The sequence below is a fragment of the Dryobates pubescens genome, chromosome 25 (genome assembly GCF_014839835.1).
Source record: "Dryobates pubescens isolate bDryPub1 chromosome 25, bDryPub1.pri, whole genome shotgun sequence".
NCBI classification, from domain to species: Eukaryota; Metazoa; Chordata; class Aves; order Piciformes; family Picidae; genus Dryobates; species Dryobates pubescens.
Window position 1 is genome coordinate 4147570 of NC_071636.1, and position 21820 is coordinate 4169389.

A 21820-nucleotide genomic window follows, 5' to 3' on the forward strand; every position below is an offset into this window, starting at 1 on the left:
AGGCCCACGCTCCTCAAGTGACCCTCCTCAGCAAGAGCTACACGAGCAACGCTTCTCCCCAGTCTCCCCACTTGGATTTTCACGGACCGATTCCTCCTTCAGCATCTTCGTAAGAAAAAGGCAAGGACGGGGCTTTCTATGTAAACGCGCCCAAAACTTACGAAGCCATGCTGTTGGCAGGAGCCGGCAGTGGCAGCGATGGGAGAGAACAAACGCCCTACTATCTGCCCCAACCAACCTCTATGGTTCACCTAACTCAGCCATTCCAAGCCTCACCTCTACGACACTCATTCTCAGCTCTTTCTTTTACAGCAAGATTCAGTCTCCGTAGAGACTGTCAAAAATTGCCAATGCCGACTATATTTCAAGTCGTCATGGCGGGGTATTGGGAAAAGTTTTCAATTAGCAATAATCGCGCCTCGGATTAACCTCATTGGCTACGATACTGCCACTGCGCAAAGCTAACTACGTTCTCCCGCGGCCGCAGGCCCGAGCCCCGGGGCCGCCGCCAAAGTCGGGGCGAGCATCGCCTCCTGGCCCTTTCATATTTGCACATCCCCCGGCAGCACTTCCCGCTCGACGCCGTGCCCCCTCCGTGCCTCTACCAGGAAAGCGGTGCCCCGTTTTCCCTACTCGGCACCGTGCGGTGGCACGGCCGCGAAGCTTGCTGGGAAATAATATGCAAATTAGCTGAACGTCACTGTGAGCTCTTCCCCCTGAATGGGGGACTCCTCGGTGCTGCCACGCACCCCTAGCCTGTCCCGGGGGCACCACAGCCTGTCCCGAGCCCCAGCCCAGCTCAAGTCGTTCCCCGGGCATCCCCTCCCAGTCCCCGTCGTTCCCCAGCATTCCCGCCGAGCTGCATCCCGAGTTGTTCCCTGGGCATTCCCGCCGAGCTCTAGCCCAGCCCAAATCGTTTCCCAGCGACCTCCAGTGGCTGCCCAGCCATCCCCACTCAGCGTCAGCGCAGCCCAAGTTGTTGCTGGGCATCCCCGCCGAGCTCCGGCCCAGCCCAAGCTATTCCCCGGTCATTCCCGTGAAATCTCCGAAGCTAACCACTCTTTCGCCCTATTCGTTACTCTTGTTATCTGTTTTTCACCAAGTAAATGCAGCCTCCAGAGAGGCTCTCAAAAATTGCCAGTGCCGACTATATTTCAAGTCGTCATGGCGGGGTATTGGGAAAAGTTTTCAACTAGCAATAATCGCGCCTCGGATTAACCTCATCGGCTACGATACTGCCACTGCGCAAAGCTACCGGACGGCTCCGCCCTCCCGGCCCCTCCGCCGGCGCCCTGCCGCCGCGGTCAGAGCGCGCTGGCGATTCCCCTCCGGCTCGTAACGCCAAGCGTGCCCCACGCCCTCCCTGCGCCTTCCCCGCGCTGCCGGTGGTGCCGGCGCGGAGGTTTACCGGGGGCAGGCAGAACGGCGCGGCGGTGGGAGGCTCGCGGGGTGTGCCGGGAGAGCGCTATGGTAATGAGCATCAGTTATGGGGCTGCCCCGCCGCCCAGAGACTGAGTTCGGCGGAGGGGATGGTCCAAAATCGCCTTTTTCAGACTCGGGAGGGAGCGCACCGGGCGGGGCGGGCACCCTCGGGGTGCAAAGGGTTTTGCTGTGCCTGTCCCTGTCTCGCCACCAAAGCAATGTGGGCACTCAACGACATGAAAACGTTTAAACGCTTAAAGCCTGTACCAACAGCTACCTAAGACTCAACAAAACACGGGTCGTGCCCGAACCTCCGTGGGACCGGTGCACCGAGCCAGTAGGATGCACTTTGTCCTAGGAATGGCAAGTGCCCATTGTGTGTAAAATAGAATCATTAAGGTTAGAAAAGCCCTCTAAGGTCAAGTCCAACCGTCAAACCAACATCATCATGCCCACTAAACAATGTCCTAGAGTGCTACATCTGCATGTTTTTGAACACCTCCAGCGATGGCAACTCCACCACTTCCCTGGGCAGTCTCTTTCAAGTGCTCACCCCTGCTGCCCAGTCCACTTAGGAAGGAGGATCTGCTGGATCAACTGGGAAATGCTGGAAGAAATCTCTCCCACATGAAGAGATGGGATTCTGCAAAGCTGGGTTGCACTGATCCACCAGCTCATTCCCAGGGAGAGGTGGTCACTCCACCCCAGCACTCCGCTTCCCTTCTTCAGGTTTCACTGGGTCAGCTCACCCAGACAGCAGACACTCGCCTCCAGCAAAGCAGTAACAGCCAAGTCAAATAACCAACTGAGCCCAGGAAGGAACTGGTGAACTCACAACTGGTGCAAGCCCTTTGGTAGCAAAGGATTCAACTCTGAAGAGGCTTAAGGTGTCTGACCATGTCCTGGAAGAGATCCAGACAGATCCCAGGAACAACTGCCCTCTCATTTTTCATCCATGCCTCCTTTGCAAGATGAACAGAGATCACTTGTCCCATGCTGACCTTGTCTGGCCACGCTAATTGCAGTGTAAGGATCCACATTGTCATTATATATCCAATATTGCTGCCACAGGCCCCTTCCATATCTATCTCCCAAACACTTTCCCTGTCATCCCAAATGAACAACAGGACTGCCAGAGAGGTCCATGTCTCCTGGGACCAAATGTAGGTACCAAACAAAGAATGCCAGAACAGAGCTAACATATCAGCCTGGCCTCCAACAATTCAGGCAATTCCTGAGCTAGAAGAGATGTCTTCAACAGCCTTCAGTGCATTTTTCTTCCACTATTTGTTTAGTCACATTTTAAGCCTAAAACCAGTATCAGCAAACCCACAATTTCTAAGGAGGAGCACCTACAATGCATTTTATCAAATTGATCACTTCTATTTGTATCAAATAAAATCTGGGTTTATTCCTGTGTGTTTCCTTCAGGGCAGCTTTGAAACATTGCGCGTTTTCAATTTGCCTTGACCAGCTCAGGGACTCAACTGTTTTTCCCTCCTTTGAACCACGGGAACTGTAGTCTTTGTGCTCAAGGCTTAAAGCCTTCAGGAACTCCGTTTCCCAGAGCACTCCTCTCCCGGAGGCCAGCCCCTTCCTTCCGCGGTGGGGCTCGGCACCATTATGAAGGGTAAGTGTTCAGCGTTACTCACCCTGCTGCGCTTGTCGTTGGATGCGTTCGGTTCGGCGGTTGCCCCCACGTCACGGTTACAGCAAAAGTGATGCGGATGTCGTGGCTGTCCCTCCGAATTTCTGTCTGTAAACGCTTGTAGAAACCCGTGTATCTTCTACCTTGAACTTGTCCGATCTCTTGCTGTGGAGCATGGGGATGCGTGTTAGGAACAAAGTCTAGCCTCGGATCTCGATAGGTACGTTTGCAGAGTTTCACTTGCTACTTAGGGTAGTTGTTACTTTTTCATCCAAGCACTTTCATTTTACAAGCAGCTTTGCATTTCACAGGAAATACTCTGTCCTTTGTATGTTTCTCTCCTAACACTGTCCTGCTTCCAAGCTTCACAGCAGCTCTCCTATGGATCTGTTATTTTTGCTGCTGGGCCTAGCATTGCCTTCTCTCTCTTGTGGACCAACCAGTATTAGATATCCCATTTCATTTCCCCTCAGAGTATTTCCTTCTGAGATGATGATAAGGGATAGGAATGGAGAACTTTCATCAGTTAAAGCCATTTAAATACCATCAGACTGTCTTAATAGCCTTTGGGGAGGATCATGCCATAAGTTACTCTCAAAGCAAATTACACTTTATCCTTTCTAATTAATTCATATGGAAAATTGAACCTCTTCAGAGGGAATGCCTGACAACTCCTGCTAAGCAGCAAAACAAGGCAAAAATCATTGCCAACAAAATCCACTGCTTAGATTTAAAAAGTAATTCAGTCTATGGAAAGAATCCAAATCTTCCCTGTAATTCAACTGCCAATGACACAAAGCCTTGGGAATTGAAGATTAACTGAGACAAATCTACTCTCTGCCACTAGCATCAGTTTAGTATCTCGATATTTAAAGCTGAACATCAACATTTTAAATGTGTTTAATACCAGTTCCTACAGTGTATGAAGCAATGAGACTAGGGACTTGAGGCAAAGCAATTTAGAGGCAGCAGGACTCTAAATACTATCCAGGCACTGAGGCACAAGCACAAAAAGGGTGCCACCCTTTTAGACAAGCTCACCACCTGACTGCTTCAGAGCCCTCTCAGATCCCCACAGGCACTGCAAACTTGCTGTAGACAGCGTGTAGGAACCTGCCCACATGCTTTAACCATTTGACAGCTCCTTCAAAACACTGCCTGTAACACCAGAAATGGATCTGTTTCAGCTGGATGACAACTCCCAGTGAGATCCAATCCATAAGGTGTCCTCCCAGCAATTTGCGATGGTGAAGGCAAAAGCGTGAGTGGGCTTGAATCTGCATCCAAGCGTCCCAAATTATCAAGCAAGCTTTAAGCACCAGATTATCTGGGGCCTGTTGCAATCACTCTTTAGAGATCATCCCCTTCTATTAGAAATTAAAGTCCTCCCTCCATCTTCCAGATTCTGTGCAAGCTTCCTTGCTATGAGAGATGTTGGGAGGGAGAAATACCAGACAGTCAATTTTCAGTACTGTTCCTTTCAAAACCTTTCATGCTTTGTAGGCAAAACAACAGGGCAGCCCAGAAGCAATAATAAAATGAGAACTGCAGACTGCCAGAAAGGCTAATCAAGGTCCAAACCAATCCACTCCTATGACAACAAGTCTTGCACACAATTCCAGGCTGATTGTCAGCAGTCATCCTGCCTGTCCCCAATGGGGCATGGGGATATCCTTCCCATTCCTACCTGTTGGGCAGCTGTTTCTATCCCACACACATCTGGGTGATCTCATCTCTATCAGCATTGTCATTTGTTCTTTAAACCTCTCCACTAACTCTGGGGAGGTGACACCAACGAAGGAAGAGCTGCCAGTGACATTTAGGCAGTGTACTAATAATCTTCAGCCCCATTTCAAGGCCCCTTCAGCACATCTTTATAAAATTCCAGGACTCAATCCTGTCAAGACCTTTGTCCTGAAAAAGCAAGGTTGTTTTCCCTCTCTCTTCCCACAATATACGCAAAGGATGAGGTAAGTAGAAAGGACTGACTTGGAGCATGCAGAATGTTTAAGAAAGCAGAGCAGGGGTCTGTTCTGGGGAGGAATGAGTCAGCCAGTGCCTCTGGGGTAGGGTACTTGGCCTTCTCGCTCGCTCTTGTCTGCCCTGTTGCACATACCTGGGAAGGACTTTGCATGCTCAGGTCTTTCTGGTCTCTTTACAAGTCTTCTCGGGCAGCAGGCTTTCACAACAGGACAGAAGAACAGAAGTCCTGCAAGTCAGGGGCACTAGCTTTGTCCTTGTGCCTTCAGCAGCCCTCAATGTTGTCCTCTGTCAAAAGGACTTATGAATGCTGTCCAAAACTGGTAGGCTTTAGTTAACATTTGCAAAATAATTTGTGTTTCTTTACTAAAAAGAGCAATGAATACTTAGCAGCATCATTTCCCAGAGAATCCCAAGAAAATGTAGACAAGGATATGCCCTTTGTTTTTTTTTAACCTACCATGTGTTCTGTTCTTGACTTTTAGCTGACCATGTTCTCTGCCAGGAAGCTCTCTGGAGTTTTCAGAGCCATCAGATGCCATCATTTCAGATCCCATTCTGTATCCAGACCCTCTCCAAACTTGACTTTTGTGCCAGCCAGTCTTCCTCCAGACCCTGCAAAAGTAGAGGAGCTGCAGCACTTTGTTTCTAACTCCAAGAGGCTTTTTGTCATGACTGGGGCTGGAATCTCAACCGAATCGGGGATCCCAGATTACCGCTCGGAAGGGGTCGGGCTGTACGCCAGGACGGACAGACGGCCTGTCCAGCACGCCGAGTTCATCCGCAGCGCCAGCGCCCGGCAGCGCTACTGGGCAAGGAACTTTGTGGGCTGGCCCCAGTTCTCCTCCTACCAGCCAAACACAGCACACCTGGTACTGAGAGACTGGGAGAAACTGGGGAAGGTACACTGGCTGGTGACCCAGAACGTGGATGCCCTTCACACCAAAGCTGGGAGCCAGCGCATGACAGAACTGCATGGCTGCACACACAGGTACTCTGCTGGCAGAGGGAGGATGGTCAGTCCTCTGGGCGCTCACTCGGGGTGACTGACAAGCAGGTGCAGTGTTGGTTGCTGAGAAAGGAGGTAAAATGTCAGTGCTGTGTTCCTGGAGATGACATGCTCAAAGGTGACATGCTCTAAAGATCACAAACCAGTGCTGTTCACAGCACAGTATTCAAGAAACATGAACACCACCCCACTTTTTTTTCGGTGCACTATTTGGATCATTTTCCCTGGAGCCTCCATCAGTCAGAATTTTCCCTTTCCTTGCTACAGCAAATCCCTCTTAGTGAAGAGGTCATGGGCATTCTGAGGATCAGGCAGGGCTAAGCAGAGTGGATAGTGCCAGAAATGCACAGGACGGAGGGACTAGAGAAGGGCCACCACAGCCTGGCTGTGATCACTCAGAATTTCTAGATGGAAAAGCACAGCCTGAACTGGGAGAGAGAGTTCAAAGCACTCCTCTAAAGCGACAGTCAGAGGTAGAAAGACATCTCCTTGACCTGTACAATCTGGTAAATAAATGTGCATAATGACAACAGACCTACTAGGCCTTCTAAGAACAAGTTAACAGACTCTACATCTTCAGCTGACATGAAACTCTCATTTAAGGCTTTGCTCTGAATTTCAGGGTTTTCTGCCTGGCCTGTGGAGACCAAATCCTGCGCTCTGAGCTGCAGGAGCACTTTGAAGCTTTGAATCCCACCTGGAAAGCTGAAGCATTAGGTGTGGCTCCAGATGGGGATGTCTTCCTGACAGATGAGCAGGTGTGCAATTTCCAAGTCCCAGCCTGCCGGAAGTGCGGTGGAATCCTGAAGCCTGACGTGACATTCTTTGGAGACACGGTGAGCCGGGAGAAGGTGAATTTTGTGCACCAACGCCTGGCAGAATCAGACTCCATGCTGGTGGCAGGATCCTCTATGCAGGTAAGACGGTCTTCCTCCCACACTGGATTCCTATTTCTGTGCTGCTCTGCCTGCAACAATCCTTAGATCCACACTTTAGGACTACTAATAGCTCGTGGATCAGAACAGCTTCTCCTGAGCTTCTTTGTATTTTATTTTCACTGGGGTTGGAATCCGGCTTCACAGCCTGTTTGGGCTTCCCTGTCACTCTGTTGCCAGTCTACTTCATGCTGCTATAAATAACTCCATTTAGGCCTCTCGCTGACACATCTTCCATCAATACACTGTGGCTTCACAGCTGCCTGTAAAGCCAAGATACCTGATAAAATTCAATCCTGCAAAGATCAACACCCCACATATTTTTGGCTTGATTTTTTTAGCCTTTGGCAGCTTTCTAGGCCTCACAGCACACTGAGTGGAATACCAGATTTTAGGACTTGTAAATCCTATCTACATTCTCAATAAAAGAGCAGAAATACCTCTGCTTGCTGCTTAGTATTGTCCTTTGTATCACAATGTGCTTTCTCCATTACAGATAAGGTAAGGTAGTTTAGGAACACATTGTTTAACCTGGTGAAGCTTTTAGAACAACATTTGTATATGAGAAATGTTTCAAAGACCAAGTTGTATTGCATTTAAAACCTCTACTCTAACACCTCCCAGAATGAGATAAAACCAAGACTGCCTGATTGTGAGTCTCTTGGCTTCAGGATACTAGGAAAAAAAAAATCCTTGAGCTTGCAATTCTTAGGCTTATAATCCTTTGTACGGGAATGACTGAAATGCCTTAGGTTCATTCTTGTACTACCTAAGCTGGGCCATGTGAGAACCATCAAAGTGGAAGCATTTAAGTACCTATGATAACTAATAAAAACTGCTGGGGAGATTTACTGAGAGACAAGGACATTTCCCCTCAATACACTATGAAGTTTCAGTTTCTATGAAACTGTAAATCCTTCACTGACAGAGGTTAAAAGCTGTTCTTTTCTGTGCACTCTTGAATGAAGACATTTCCTACCTGAATTCAGTGCAATTGCCTAACACAGCATGTACATACAGCCCCCCCCTCCCACTGCCAACAGCAGCTATTCTACTTTACTTACTCCTTTTTGTAGCCCTTCTTTTGCCTAAGCTGCCATTAATTTTGTCTTCTGGTTTCCCTGCAGGTATACTCTGGTTACAGGTTTGCTCTTGCTGCCCAGGAGAAGCAGCTGCCCATTGCAGTCCTTAACATTGGGCCCACAAGGCTGGATCACTTTGCATCCTTAAAACTGAACTCCCGCTGTGGAGAGCTGCTGCCTTTGATAGTGGTGCATGACCCAAAAAGCTGAGCTGCAGCAGCTTCAGGAGTAAAATCACTTCTGCAAGGTGAGTACCTTCCCAGGTCAGTCACCCTGCAAGCTAAGAAGATGCATTCCCATCAGATGCTGAGGATGAGATGTGCTGACCAAAAATATGTTCCCACAAGGTGCACCAAAACATGGCTATAAATTTTCATCTGTAACTGGTACACTCTGATGGCTCACAGTACCATTTCCCATGATCATAAGCAAAAAGCACACTAAGTGCTCCCAAAATATAGGACAAGAGCAGCCATCAGACTTGGCAGTGTTGAGTTCCAATCCATTTGTCAGTCAGAAGGCTACAGATCAGATCAGAGAACCTGATCAACACTGCTGCCTTTGCAACTGACGATTCCAAAGCCGATCCAGCTAATCCTAATCAAAACACTGCTGTTTAAAATAATCACTTCCATCTATAAAGCAGCTTCTTTCCTCCACTCTTGCAGGACTCATCATCTGAAAAAAAGGAAAACCTGTCTAAGAGGCAGTTGAGAGATCCATACACAGCCCCTGATGACACCAGGAGAGGGCAGCAAGCCTCACATATGTCAGCCTGACCAGTTTTCTCCATTGAAACCATCTCGACTTATCAGGAAACAGGATGATGAAGAAAGTACTTTCCTGCCTTAGCTTGCCATTGTAAGCAGGGCATCTTCTTTTTATTCACTAGGACAGGATAATCAGACTACCATATCTGAGAACAAAACACCCATCTTATAAGTGTCCCCTGAGAAGAATGAGGGACAGAGATTTTGACCAAGTAACTTGAGGCAGTGGCACAGGAGGGCAAAGTGGAAACCCACCTCATCTGCTGGAGGATCCAGTACTACTAGTGAGCAACTGTGGAGTGTGCAAAGAGGAACTGCAGTTGTCATTTAAAAAGGGCAAAACATTAGCTGAACAAGAATACTGCTCTTGAAACTGCTCCTCTAAGAGATTATTTGAAAGCACAGACTAGAAGGCTGACATCTTCCAGCAAGGAGGGGAAGTCACCATTTCTCTCAGCTGTCAGCTGACATTCTAAACTGCTTACTGTTATAATAGTCAAAAAATATATATTGTTGAGATGCCAGAGGAGTTACTTCAAGCTAATCTGACAGCACTGCTTTCAGTGCAGCTGCTGCATTTTCCAAAGTGTGTTTTTTGAAGCTGCTGGTTAATTAATGAATTGCTAAGTAGTAAATTAAAATTGTTCACAAGACTGATATGTTGTACTTTCTTCCCTCTCCAATGCTTTATTTAGGTACAGGCTCCATAGCCAGAGTAGTGGGTTTTTCCATTGCAAAAATGCAGGATTGCTAACAGTAATACAGTAATTACTAACAGCTGATGAATTAAGAGAGAAATACAATTAAATCTGCACAATGGGTCTCCCTCAGGAGGTCATCTCTAGCTATTAATAGATGTAATTTTCCACACTTCTAACAGGAGATCCTTCACTACTGGGTAACCATGTTTTGTTGATCCTTAGGGTGGTAACATGAGCCATATTAAACCATTGATGGAGTAAAAGGCAGAATCTTGCCCAGACCAGAACACTAATTTTGACCAGACCCTCTGCATGAATCTACCACTCTCCTTCTAGCTATGAGGGATATTAATTGTTGGGATACTCCAAGTGCCCCTGTCCTACTCACCACAGAACACATCCTGTATCAAGCAGTTGGAAGCAAGGGCACCAGAGTCAGCTGCTAAAAGGTCAAGTAATAAATCAAGGACAACTGACCACATGATTCAAAGTTCTTTTTTGCTTTGTTGTTGATTCAAATCCATGCCAGGCAGTGGCAAGTAAAGAATAGGACCCAGGCCTGAGAAAGGTATTTTACACAGTGTGCTCCAGTGAGTGCAGCACAAACTGTGGATGGCCCAGAAGACTTGTGCCTGGTGAGCATGGTGTAAGTGCAGCCTCAACTCCCATATCCATGCTCAGAACTGACCATGGCTCCTTGTTTCTCTGCATTTACCCCTTCTACACTAAAGAAGCTGTGTCTGCAGGTAAGGAAAACTAGAGGATCCTCAGGAAATGAGGCTATCACAAGTGGTATAAGGCTGCCTTCTCACTATGTTACTCTTGCTTGGGGATAACAGCATTGGGGCAGTGATAAGAGGCAAGTGTTTTTTGAGGTGTTTTTCACAGCTTAGCATGAAGGGGAAGAATAATCTCTGTCTACTGAGTTGCACAGGGCCAAACAGGTTGAAGACAGTTCCTAAAGCTCTGCCAGATTGATGTGGATTGGCACTTTCAGTTAGAGGGAAGTTTGGACCCAGGAAGAGCTGGCCAAAGAGGAAAGCTTGTTTTAAGGGGCATGCTGAAGCATGGGAGCTTGTGGGTCACTAAAGCCATCCCAAAAAAATCCAGGAAAAAAAGTTTTCATCATGTCCTCTGAAATGGAAGGTAAAGCAGACTTCTTGAAAAGCAATGATTATGTTTCTCCTACAAAAACATGCAGATGCAGGAAGTGGTGATAAAAATAAAGAGAAGGATATACAATACTGTATCCAGCAGCAAAAGAGCTGATGTAGGGCAGCATCTTCTAAGAAAGACCACCGAACAGCAAGCATCTTTCTGGTGCTTTCCCTGAGCTCCTCCTGCGATTCACACTGGCAGTTCCCATGGTGAGGAGCATTTGGAAGCAGCAAACCAGGTAGAAGGGGCTGGACCACTCCTCCCATCAGCACCCTCCAGTGACCAGAACCCAGTGAGACTGCAGGGCCTTTCCTCTCCCCCTATTCCACTTAACCCTCTGCTGAAGTAGTCTACTAAATACTCCCAGGCTGTTACCAAACCCACACCACCACTACACTGCAGTTAACAAAAACAAGATAGTGCTTGTGTGCAGCATTTAGCAGATGAATCATCTCAACCACTTTAAAGGAGAAGAGGTACAGCCACCCATAATGGACAGAGAAGGTCTACTGGGATGCAGAAGAACTGGAGTCAGCAGTAGTTGCCCTGCTGGTCACTGCAGCAACACTGCTGCTTAGTGTATTGGGGAATGGAGCAGAAGTTCCCATCAGCAGCCTTTTACCCACATGCCACACACAGACACAGTGTGAGGGAAACCTGCTAGTCACAGGGAACAAATAGCTTCGGAGTTCACCTCATCCTCACTGCCAAAAGACAACAGCAGTTCAAAGAGCTAAGGGTGCACAGCAGAGCAGTTAGATCCAGTGCATATTTGAGTTCTTTCTGAACAGAAGTTTATGCAGTTCAGCTCAGTAGGGCACAGATGGCTGAGCATCTCAGCATTTGGCTTAGCAAGCCTTCACATCTAGCAGCTAGGTTCAAGGCCTGCCCTTACACCCACTGTTGTAGGTCATCACCTGTGCTCCCTCACTGGTAACACTCTCCACCTGTATTCAGTTCTCTTCACAGTATCTTGAAACCACCTCTCCCATCTATGAAGCTAGGATAAAGTCCCTGCTTTCCTCTGTACTGCAAATACCTCCTGTACAACCAACCAAAGCAGAAACACTATTTGTGTATGGTGGTATTGAACCTGCTCTTTTCAGGTGGCAAAACAGTGGCTCTGGAAGCAAGTTCTGCCTGTTTTGGTAAACATGAGCAGTCTAACACAGTCCAGAAAGTCACTGAAAATGTCAGAGATAAGCTGGGTAAAGTTTCTGTGTTCCAGTCCTCCATAAACAGTCACTGCTCTCTCAAAATTACCATGAAAAAAGTATTCTGAGCCTTGTTCAGATCTCCATACTGCCTCTGTCTTTCCAGGGACCATCTCCACAATAAAAGAGGGTAAAGAAAGGGGATATACATGGGTCCCCATTCCCATGCCACCAGCAAGAATCACAGTGAGCTCAGCCAAGGCATGGCAGAGTTTGTGGGCAACTGTTAAACAGCTGGTTATTTCAGCTGATACCAGCAGAGCAGAGTCACTGGCTTTGCAGGACTTTTACACATCAGACTTCTCCATGTCCAGCAGGGTTGGCTGCTCCCAAAGTACAGTTTGGTGGGCTACAGAAGATTACTGCTGCTGTGCACTCAGTGTCAGCAGCACGGTTCCTCACAGCAGGGCACACAGGTGCCAGTCAAGGAGCTACAGGCCAAAGACACACTACCTAGGAGCTGGGCCCACTGAAGGAGTGGGGAGGGATATTCAACAGTCCAGAGAGAGGAAAGCAGCAGGGAAAAGCAGCTGTGCAACAGCTGGCACATGAGTCACACCGAATCTGATTTATTGCTCTGTGATGGCCTTGCCCCCAGTGACACCAAACTGCAGGAACAGTCAGTGCTGAATAGGAATAACTGTCTAACTTCTGTGCAGGCCACTCTATGGCCTGGAAAACAACAAAATCAGGCATTCAGCTTGGAGCCAGAGCAGCAAATATCAAATAGGGACCTCAGTTCCTCTCCTGACTTAAAGGACTTCTGGTTCTGACTTGAGCAGCACTAAGTTCTCACTCTAGAAAGAAATTCCAATTAATATTTTTTATTTAATGGGAAGGGTTTGCAATACCCTTCACTGGATGTGTTGTTTTCTGCATCTTGTCTTTGGAACACTCTGTCAGTAAAAAGTGCTTCCAAAATGGGTATTACTCAGGAATGTTCCCTCCATCTATTCCAACAGACATTTCTGTTCCAAAATGATGAATATTCTTTATGTTTCTTATTTTCTGGGGCAGGCAGCCCCAGAGGCAACAGGATAGCCAAGAGGCAGAGAGTGGACTGAAAGCAAAGAGGAAAACTTCGGTAGTGTTTCCCAGGGGACAGGGCACTGTTTGCAAGGATGACACCAGAGTGAATTCTGAGTCCTTTGATCAATCCAGAAGTCACACTGTGACATTCAGAAAGCCACTTTGCCTCTCTGCATCTGTTTTCTATAAGGTAATAGATATAATGCTGTGGCTCATGCCTTTTTATAAGGCATTCTGAGGTCTACTGAGAAAAGGCAGAGATGGTAGGTAAACAGTATCACTGTTCTCCCCGAGATCCTTCCTGAACAGTCAGATCTAAATTGCAAGGGGAAAGGCAGAGTCAAGCCAGCTGGGGTTTAAAACCACAGTAACATATACAGATACCTGCAATTCTGTGTGCAGCCCCCTGTCCTCTCACTAAGGAAAGATACCAAATCACCACATTCTGCACTTTTCCCCTTCTGCATGACTAATTAGACAGTGGCAGAGAAGAAAAGCTGAGCCTGAGAGGAAGAGCAACAGCACAAGTGTCTAATACTGGTCTCTGGGCCCAGATGGAAATTGAAATATGGTCATTAATACGAGCATAGTTGTTTGCTCTCTGCATGTCTCATCTCGGCTGGAGCACTCTCTCTTTCATCTCTGCTGTGCCCACATAGTTAGAGTAATTCAGATCTCCCTGCAGAGCCTAAAAAAAACAACTAATAGGGAAAAGGAAGATAAGATGCCAAGACTCCACTTCTGCAGTGTAAGCCCACAGAGCCACCATCCCTCCAGCATCACACAGCAGCTGCAATCGCTGGTGCTCTCTAGGGGTTCAGAACTCCCATGCTTGCAGAGCACAGGGCAACCTGTGTTTCAGGTACTCTGTTTCTGGTCTTGGAACAGGAACACAGATCAGCATGGCAGATCTTCACACACTCTTTGCACTCCCATAAACTGACAGTAAGTCAGTTCAAGTAATCACTGGCTAGCTCTTCAGACTTCCCACAACACTATTCAAAGCCCTAAAGAACAACTTTGCACAATCCCTTCAGCCTCCCCACCCGTGGTATTTATGAGGGCCTGCCAGTTGGCATTAGGTAGGAAGACTCTCTATGCATGGGCTTACTCAGGGGGTTGTTTAAATTTACTCTTAGGTCTTTCACACCATCAGAGACATGTAAATGAGAAGCATGACCAAAGGGCCAAATGTTAAGTGCAGGCTTACAAACATCTGTAGAGAATAAGGCAGATACAGAATGCATTGGTGCCTTCATCTATCCACTAAGTTTATCTAGGGAATGTTAGCATGCCCCAATCTCTTACTACAGGTAAAACATACACCATCAGTTTCTGCAATGTTCCCAACTGCACCCCAGCTCTTTTCCCTGCTTGTGATGATACAGCTCAAAAGCACAGTGTTCCTTCTATATAGTGCCAGTATCTTCCTTTATTTCCCTCTACAATGAGATTTATCATTTACCACTACAAAGGGATTTCAGTAACATTTACATTTACTTAGGCCCTTTACTGCTCCACAAACAGTAATTTCAGAATCAAAGCCAGTGTACAAGGACAGGGGACTCATCTTGCACAGTATGATGCATCCAGGATCCTGAGCATTTCTCTCAATGACCCCAAGAGCTCAGTTTCAGAAAATTCACATATACAAACACCTAAGAAAAAAACAAGCAGTGAATATTGGTACAAAACTAGAACTCAATGTCTTAAGATGGGAGTATCCACCTGAGACACATTTCTTAACAAAAAAAAAAGGCAATTCACCATCCTATCTCATCATTCTGATGCCCTCAATCATCCCGTGACCTTCACAGGAAGACACTGGAAGTACCATAGACATCAAGCCAGCTTCTTCCAACTCTGCTTTCTCAGAGCCCTCGCACAGATCCTTAGGTTCTGCTCCACGTTTGAGCACAGCTCATGCAAGCACTGCTGAGTGCAAGACAAAGACTGCTCCTCCAAGTTCTCCAAGGAAATCAGCTCACAAAATCAAACACTGAGGGGATACTTGTCAAACTCATCTAAGATCTCCAGTCTGTAACTGAAAATAGGCCAGACAGTGTCCCTCAGACAGAACCCCTGCCCTCCCGTGGCTTCCAGCCCAACTGTGCGTCTTTCCCTCCCTTAACTTTCATGCCAACATTACCAATTTCTCTCTCTTAACCTCCAGGCACACATTACCTCTTCCCCTACGCTTCTGACCAGGAACAGCACTAGGCAGGGGAAGCCTCCCCGCAGGCTACGCACATACGAGTCTCTGAGAGCAGTGAACAGACAAACAGCTGAAGCCCCTTATGCAGCCATGGCCCGGGATACACACGCACAAGAGGGGCGGCTGCGCTGTTAGCCAAGGCTAGAGCGGTAGCCCGAGGAGCAGTGCCTCGCTCTGTGCTCTCCGGGAGGGGAGGACCGGACCGGACCGGACCGGACCACAAGGGCTCAGACGCCAGCGCGCGGCCCCCGGCCGCCCTCGGGCTGCGGCTACCTGCAGGGAGCGGGAAGGAACCCGCGCCTCGCGCCCGCGCCACCCCTCCCACCCCCGCGTGTCCGGGGGCCAATCAGAGAGCGCGAGGGCTCCGCACGCGCCCGCAGGGTGGCAAAGGCGCCCCCAGTCCCATCCCGCCCCCAGTCCTTTCCCGCCCCCAGTCCCATCCCCATCCCCACGGCGGAGGCAGCAGGCGGAGCCTGGGGCCGGTTGCTAGCCGTTTATTAGTGACAGACGAGAGGCCTGTCACCCCCTCGAGGGGCAGGACGAGGCCTATTTGCAGTATTTCTCGGTGTCCAGCTTGTGGTGCTGGGGATTGTAGGGTGCTTTGGCGAAGCACGTAGCAGCGATGCGGTCGCAGTTGCAAATGAAGGCCTTGCAGTCGTTGTTCTTGCCTGGAGGAGAGAGCAGGAGCAGTCAGATCCCGCAGGTAGAACCCGCACACAAGACCCCGCAGCTCCCTCCAGCAAACACAGCAGTAACTGCTGCCAGGGTGTTGCCGTTTCATGCTGCTGTCATTTGGGGTTCCTCCTACTAACCTTCCAGCCCTGAGCTGTGCACTTAGCCCAGCAATCTCCTTGCTCCTTCCCTGCAGTTCTGTTTGTCAGCCTATTTGCTATATATCTCTTTTCCAGAACCCTATAAAAGCTCCACCATTACATTAGAGATGTCTGGCAGAAGCTGTGCACCTCTTCCTGGTAAGCCTGCTGATGTTTTTAATACCACCATTAAAGGAACTCCCAGCAAAGTACCCCAGGGCCTCAGTCCTCTGAAGAAGGGACAGGCTTCCCCATGTACTGCAATACCACAGATCTTCATAAACTTTACATTGTGTGCTATATGGACAATGTTGACTCTGCTATCTGTGTGAGGTGTCCCATTTCTAACAACCAGCCCCGTGTCAGAGTCCTGCCCTGTCCCTTCCTGCAACAGAAGCACAGAGTGCTGCACAGACCCATTCTTTCAGAAAGGAGATGGGAGTAACATTTGGAGTGGAGTGGCATAGAAGTGGACGTACTGCTACATGTAACTGTCTTATTGGAGCAAGTGAAGGCGTAGGTCTCCGTGTAGGGGTTGTCCAGGATGTATTTGCAGGATTCATGTTCCATTGCCAGGTTATAGCAGTTATCATGTGCTTGACAGCACCTGGGAAACAAGAAAGGTCAGAAAATAGCAGAAGTACAGGTAGCTGACATGCAAGACACTTAAATATACTAGCATTGCTCAGACAAGATGCTGAACTGAGGAAAAACCGTATCCAGTGAAAAGAGGTCAGAACACAAAGGACCTGAGAAGGACACAGCCCTTCCAGTTAATGGTCCAAGAGGTACATGTGTACTTACTGGAGCATCTTCACAGTTTGGAATTGGGCCACAATAAAAGCAAAAGGCAGCATTTACCCTATATGCCCTGTCAGTGCTCAGTAGCTGATGAGCTAACAGCTGACACAATTCACCAAGTCTTGGCTACCAGCTTTGTGTGATCTCTAAACCACTTCTTAGCATTTTGCAGCTCAGCCTCCAGTGCAGCTGTATTGATGGTCATGCACTGGTCAGTGTGCACAGAGCTGCTTTTGGGCTGCTGACACAGCACTGCTGCTGCTAAAAAAACCCCCCAAAATTTAAAAAATGATGCTGGAATGAGTCCAGTGTAGCTTCTATAGAAGAGAAAAACAGAGTTATTTGGTTTATATTTTAACTTAGTAATAAGGTATCACAGTATGATGCCACACAGCCTTTTTCCTTGAACTGGTCTTTGAGAGAAAGCTTCATTCACAGCAGCTGCAGTGTCTGTGAACATTTACAGGCAGGGCCAGCTGAGACAAGCCGCTGCACGGAACCATGAAAGCACAAGCAAGGGAAGAAGTTTGTTAAAGCAGAGTCCTATAAACCTGTCAAGTTCATCCACTGGGGTCCCGCTGCCTCCCAAGCCACAGTAGCAGCCGTAGTCAGCATATTGCAGCAGGGGAAAGCTGTTGGGGATGGTGCATTTGATCATTTTGCGTAAGGTCCACATGGCACGGGGTACGGCATCGATGCTGGCTGCGCCCACTGAGAAGAGACACAGAGGTTAGAGCTAGGCATGGTATTACCATCTCTTCCATGCTTTTCCTCAGTAGACTTCAGAATGCCCTACAAAAAGGCATGGGCCACAATATTGTATCTATTACATTATAGAAAACAGATACAGAGAGGCTTAAGTGCAACCTACATACCAGACAGCAGGAAAAGCACGGCCAGGAACTTCATCTTGGAGGTCTTGACAGAGAGACTGCTGCTGAAGAAAATGTGGCTTTTTATAGAACAAGCTCACCTTCATATGGGTGTGAGATAAACAAGCCAGTATTTACATTACTAAATGCAGAACTCTTCCATCAGGGCCTGTGGGCAGCAGGTTATGGCACAACCAGGTGAAGGCCAGTGGAGTTAAAGCTATAAAGGTCACAAAGGCAAATATTTGCTCTCTAGATTTTTGCTGTTAAATTCTTCTAATTCAAAGACTGACTACTAGAAGGCAGCCTGAAAGGTCTGGACAATTTTTAAAAGGCTCTCTACTAGTGGTGGTAAGTTATGTTGGAAATTGTTGGCACGCAATCCATCTTACTAAGACTCCCACTTATCATTAATCCTGTATCTCTCCATAGATTCTGCTTGCCTAATTCAGGGAAATAAGGTACAGGTTGTCCACTCACCCCAAATGGCATTTTGGTATGAGATGAACTGAGAAAAATGCAAGCTGTTTTTTACTTTGAAACCACAGAGGAGAAGGTGGTACTACTGAGCAGGAAACAGGAGCCAAGCAACCTGGAAAGCCTCTGCATGTGTCTTAAACAAGGAAAAGTGTCCGATTTAACATGACCTTAAGGGAGTTACACTGGAAATTAACACATTTTAGAATCATAGAATGGCTTAGGTTGGACAGGACCTTAGAGGTCATGTACTCCAACCTCCCTGCCATGGGCAGGGATGCACATACAGAAGACTTCAGTAGCTTAGAGACAGGAGTTCTCTTTCTCCAAAGGAGAACCCAGTTCTCTCAAAGGAGAACCCCTTGGCTCTCTATGCCAAAGTAGGTGGTGAGTTAGGAACCTCAAAGTAAGATTTTTAAAACAGATGAGAAAAAGCTTTCTGAGGTCAGCAGGCTTGGCATTTTCACACACACTCAAGAGCTATCCTAGACTGCTCAATTTCTGACAGTCAGACAGTGAGTTTCTCTCGAAAGCACCAGGCAAGCCTTTGGTTTTGAAGTGCAGAGAGGCAGCAAAGCCCCTTTCCACAGCAGCCTAATAAACCAGAGTGCTTCTTCAGGAAACTCTGGGTTCACCACCCTTCAGTAGGTTCAAACATGTTTCTGGGAGGGATGATATCTTCCTCCTTAGAGGGTCTGAAACTTCTGTCAGGGTACCCACAGTATCCATAGACTGCTGACACACACATAGGACATCTAGTTAAAGGTAGATACACTGATGGACAGCCAGAGCCATTCTAACTTTTTGGATTCTCTGGGATTCCTCACTCACAGGCTAGCTAAAGCCAAGCAGATGCCAAGTTACACTCAAGATTCTTGTGTCCCAGTAGTGAGAACATTGAACAAACATTGAAAGCGGAAGTAAAGGACCGTTTGTATCACAGTTAGTACAGAAAAAAAAGGACTTAATCTTTTGGCCACAGATCAATCTGCTGACTTTCCCTTCAGTTTGCATTTATGTGTTCTCTTTCCCCTTTACTACTTTGGTCACCTTTACTCTTTATCATCTCTGTTCTCTTACCTGTGAGCCTCAAGACTGTGGTTCCTTTCTCCTCCCATCTCAGTGTCTGATTTATCATTGATGTTGCCAAGAAAACTTCCAATAAAAGGGCCTTTTAAAGTCACAACTGAAAAGTACTGTCCCATCTTGGACTTCATTGATTTTAATTCAATGAGAGGATCAGCAGGTGTGGGAAAGTCAGCATGTGAGCAGTACAAGTGCCTCATGAGAAAAATCCCAGCAGGGTAAAGATTATTCCACGAATGTTATTAGCTTCCCCCCACCTCTGCTGCAAATAAAGCTACTGGTCCTTGGTATGCTTGTGAGGATAGCCCAGTTTATGACTGGTTCCAAAACTGATAGGCTTGAGCCTTAAATACTTTTTAATTCTCCTCTATAAATAGCAACTTGCTGAACAATGTTCCCTGCTATTTCACACTGCTAGATTTCATCCTTCTCTTGCGGTGTCATCTGTTAAGAACTTCCCTTCCCATCTCCGCATTTTACTTTCTTAGGTCTAGCCTCTTTGGTCCACCAGAGTCATTGAAGCCAGAGCACCTGAGCCAAACTTCTAAGCACCACACCATCTCCTCCTTACAAAAACTCTAACACAATGAAGACACAAAATATCTAATAAAACCGGATCTGCCTCACATTATAAACTGGGCCACTGCCAAAGTCTGGAAGCAGAACATGGAGTCAGAGTCCTGCCTGGGGCTTTTATCCTAATGGCAGGATGTGACTCCTGCCAGATCCAAGTTCACCTAAAATCTCTGTTCAAAAAAATTCTCCCACCCTCAAATAATGACAGAGAAGGACAGTTTTCAAATAATTTATTAGGAATTTAAAACTGAAATCTGGAAAAAGGGTTACAGGTGTGGAGAGAACAAACATTGGAGTGTAATAACTTACTGGCTTAAAAACACAGCTTTATTTCTTTTAAAAAAAATGCCCACCCTGAAACCGGAGCCCCAGCCTCCAGGCAGTGGCAGCACTGGCCAGAGAGTGAATCACAGCCCAGCAGCAGCACAGCTGGCCTTGGATGTCTGGAGGGGGCACGAAGCAGTTCAGCGCACACACCGAGAGGGAGGAAAGCGCTGTCTGCAGACCCAAATTTGAAGTATATAGAATAAAAATAAACCCAATAAAATGCAGCTCTTCTTTAATTAGGAAATATTTTAAAAAAACAGACATACAGACTCTTGTCTCAGTAACAAAAATTATTGCTTTGTGTTTTCAGTACTGATCTGTTAAGTACCCTCTTACCTAAACAGAACTCTCCAAACGCATCACCCAGGTCAGGACAAGCTCTGGCGGATGGGGAGGGATGGAAGAGAAAAAGGGCCCTGTGGGCACTGTGGCGCTCCCAGTCCTTTTCTAAAGGTCCCCATCCCTTACAGGGGGCTCAGTTTGGGGGAAGAGAGGGAATGATTTTAAAACTTAAGATGAAGCTGTTATTTCCCTGGGAAAAGAGTTTGGCTGCATCTTAATAAAAGGCTTAATCACCCCCCTTAACAAGGTCTTTGGTTCACTGAAATCCAGACCCAAACCTGCCCCCTGTACTCCTGCTGGAGGCTTCCCCTGCCAGGGTGCTTGCAGCAGGGGCCTGGACCATGCCAGGGGAAGCCCCGGCAGGTTCTGGAGAAAGGACCAGATCACCCCTGCACAGGACAACAGACCAATTCCCAGTCTTCAGAACACAGAGTAAAGCAAATGGGAAGCTGCAATTCTATAATTCATATAATCCCTGAGAAGCCCTTAACCCGCCCCCAACTCACCACCCTAATGCTTTTCTCCCCCATTAATGACTCCCCACCCCAGCACCCTGCCCTTCAGAGAACGACCACCCAAATCTCCCCCTGGCCCTGGCCGACCCCCCTTCTGATACCCTCGCCTCCAGAGGAGGATCCCCTTTCCCAGGAAATCTTGACACAAGCGATAGAGTTTGGAGAGTGAATTCCTTTCAAAGTAACCAAGACAAGCGATGGCGGTAAAGCCCTTGACCTAACGCAGAGCCAGAGGCCGGCACTACGGAGCCCAGTGATGGAGTCTGTACATCGAGCAATTGGAAGCAGCTTTAACCCGCTCAGCAAGCAGCCAATGGCTGGTACCTTCCACCCCCGCCCCCCGCCCCCCTTTCATCTCATCAGAGGTCTTAAAATCTTACAGTAAAAGGTGTACAAAAAAAAGAACTGAGTCCTGTCAGGATTCTGCTGGAGAATATTGCTCACGCTGCGGCACCAAGTCCAGGACCTGGAGCTGCTCCTTGGAGCCAGGCTGCAGGCAGCAGCCAGGTTCAGCTCACGATATTTACATATTATACAGGAGGAAAAAGAAAACCCCACGTAAAACTAAACCTAAAGGGAAAAAAAAAAAAACCCTTCTTTCAGCTGTAAGGATAGTGTTTTTCACTTAGCAAAATATACATTTGTTTTGTTCCATAGCGATGTCCAACGTTTTCGGATCCTTGGAGTTTCACACTTTTCAAAGCCTCACATTTACAAAACAGAAACAATTAAAAACAGTTTCTTTAAAAAAAATAGAAATACATCAGTTCCTCTCAGCCTTTTGCTCTCTCTTGTGTCTCCTTCTTCCCTTCAGAACTGCATCCTCGTTACATACCGTGCTTTAAAAAC

The 21820-nt window shown here is 47.4% G+C and overlaps 2 protein-coding genes and 2 non-coding genes across 5 annotated transcripts; 1 reads left to right on the top strand and 3 right to left on the bottom strand.

Moving 5' to 3' along the window:
• Positions 1-322: 322 nt before the first annotated feature.
• Positions 323-463, bottom strand: LOC128898551 (U4 spliceosomal RNA). The gene has a single exon (XR_008462885.1). It is a non-coding gene; the product is annotated as a U4 spliceosomal RNA (small nuclear RNA).
• A 649-nt stretch (positions 464-1112) lies between these two features.
• On the bottom strand, positions 1113-1253 carry LOC128898552 (U4 spliceosomal RNA). The gene has a single exon (XR_008462886.1). It is a non-coding gene; the product is annotated as a U4 spliceosomal RNA (small nuclear RNA).
• Positions 1254-3014: 1761 nt separating this feature from the next.
• Positions 3015-9435, top strand: SIRT4 (sirtuin 4). Of its 2 annotated transcripts, none has more exons than XM_054172991.1 (5): positions 3015-3052; positions 5536-6041; positions 6682-6976; positions 8122-8323; positions 8745-9435. In XM_054172991.1, the coding sequence occupies exons 2-4, from the start codon at positions 5542-5544 to the stop codon at positions 8284-8286; spliced, it is 960 nt and encodes a 319-aa protein (XP_054028966.1). In that variant the 5' UTR covers positions 3015-3052; positions 5536-5541; the 3' UTR covers positions 8287-8323; positions 8745-9435. The 2 variants fall into 2 exon arrangements, with proteins under 2 accessions (XP_054028966.1, XP_009908039.2); XM_009909737.2 differs by lacking the exon at positions 3015-3052 and adding an exon at positions 3160-3290.
• Positions 9436-15669: 6234 nt separating this feature from the next.
• On the bottom strand, positions 15670-17830 carry PLA2G1B (phospholipase A2 group IB). The gene is made up of 4 exons (XM_009909638.2): positions 17652-17830; positions 17328-17487; positions 16455-16582; positions 15670-15831 (listed from the first exon to the last, which is right to left on the bottom strand). Exons 1-4 carry the CDS (start codon positions 17683-17685, stop codon positions 15710-15712), a joined length of 444 nt encoding a protein of 147 aa, XP_009907940.2. The 5' UTR covers positions 17686-17830; the 3' UTR covers positions 15670-15709.
• Positions 17831-21820: the final 3990 nt, after the last annotated feature.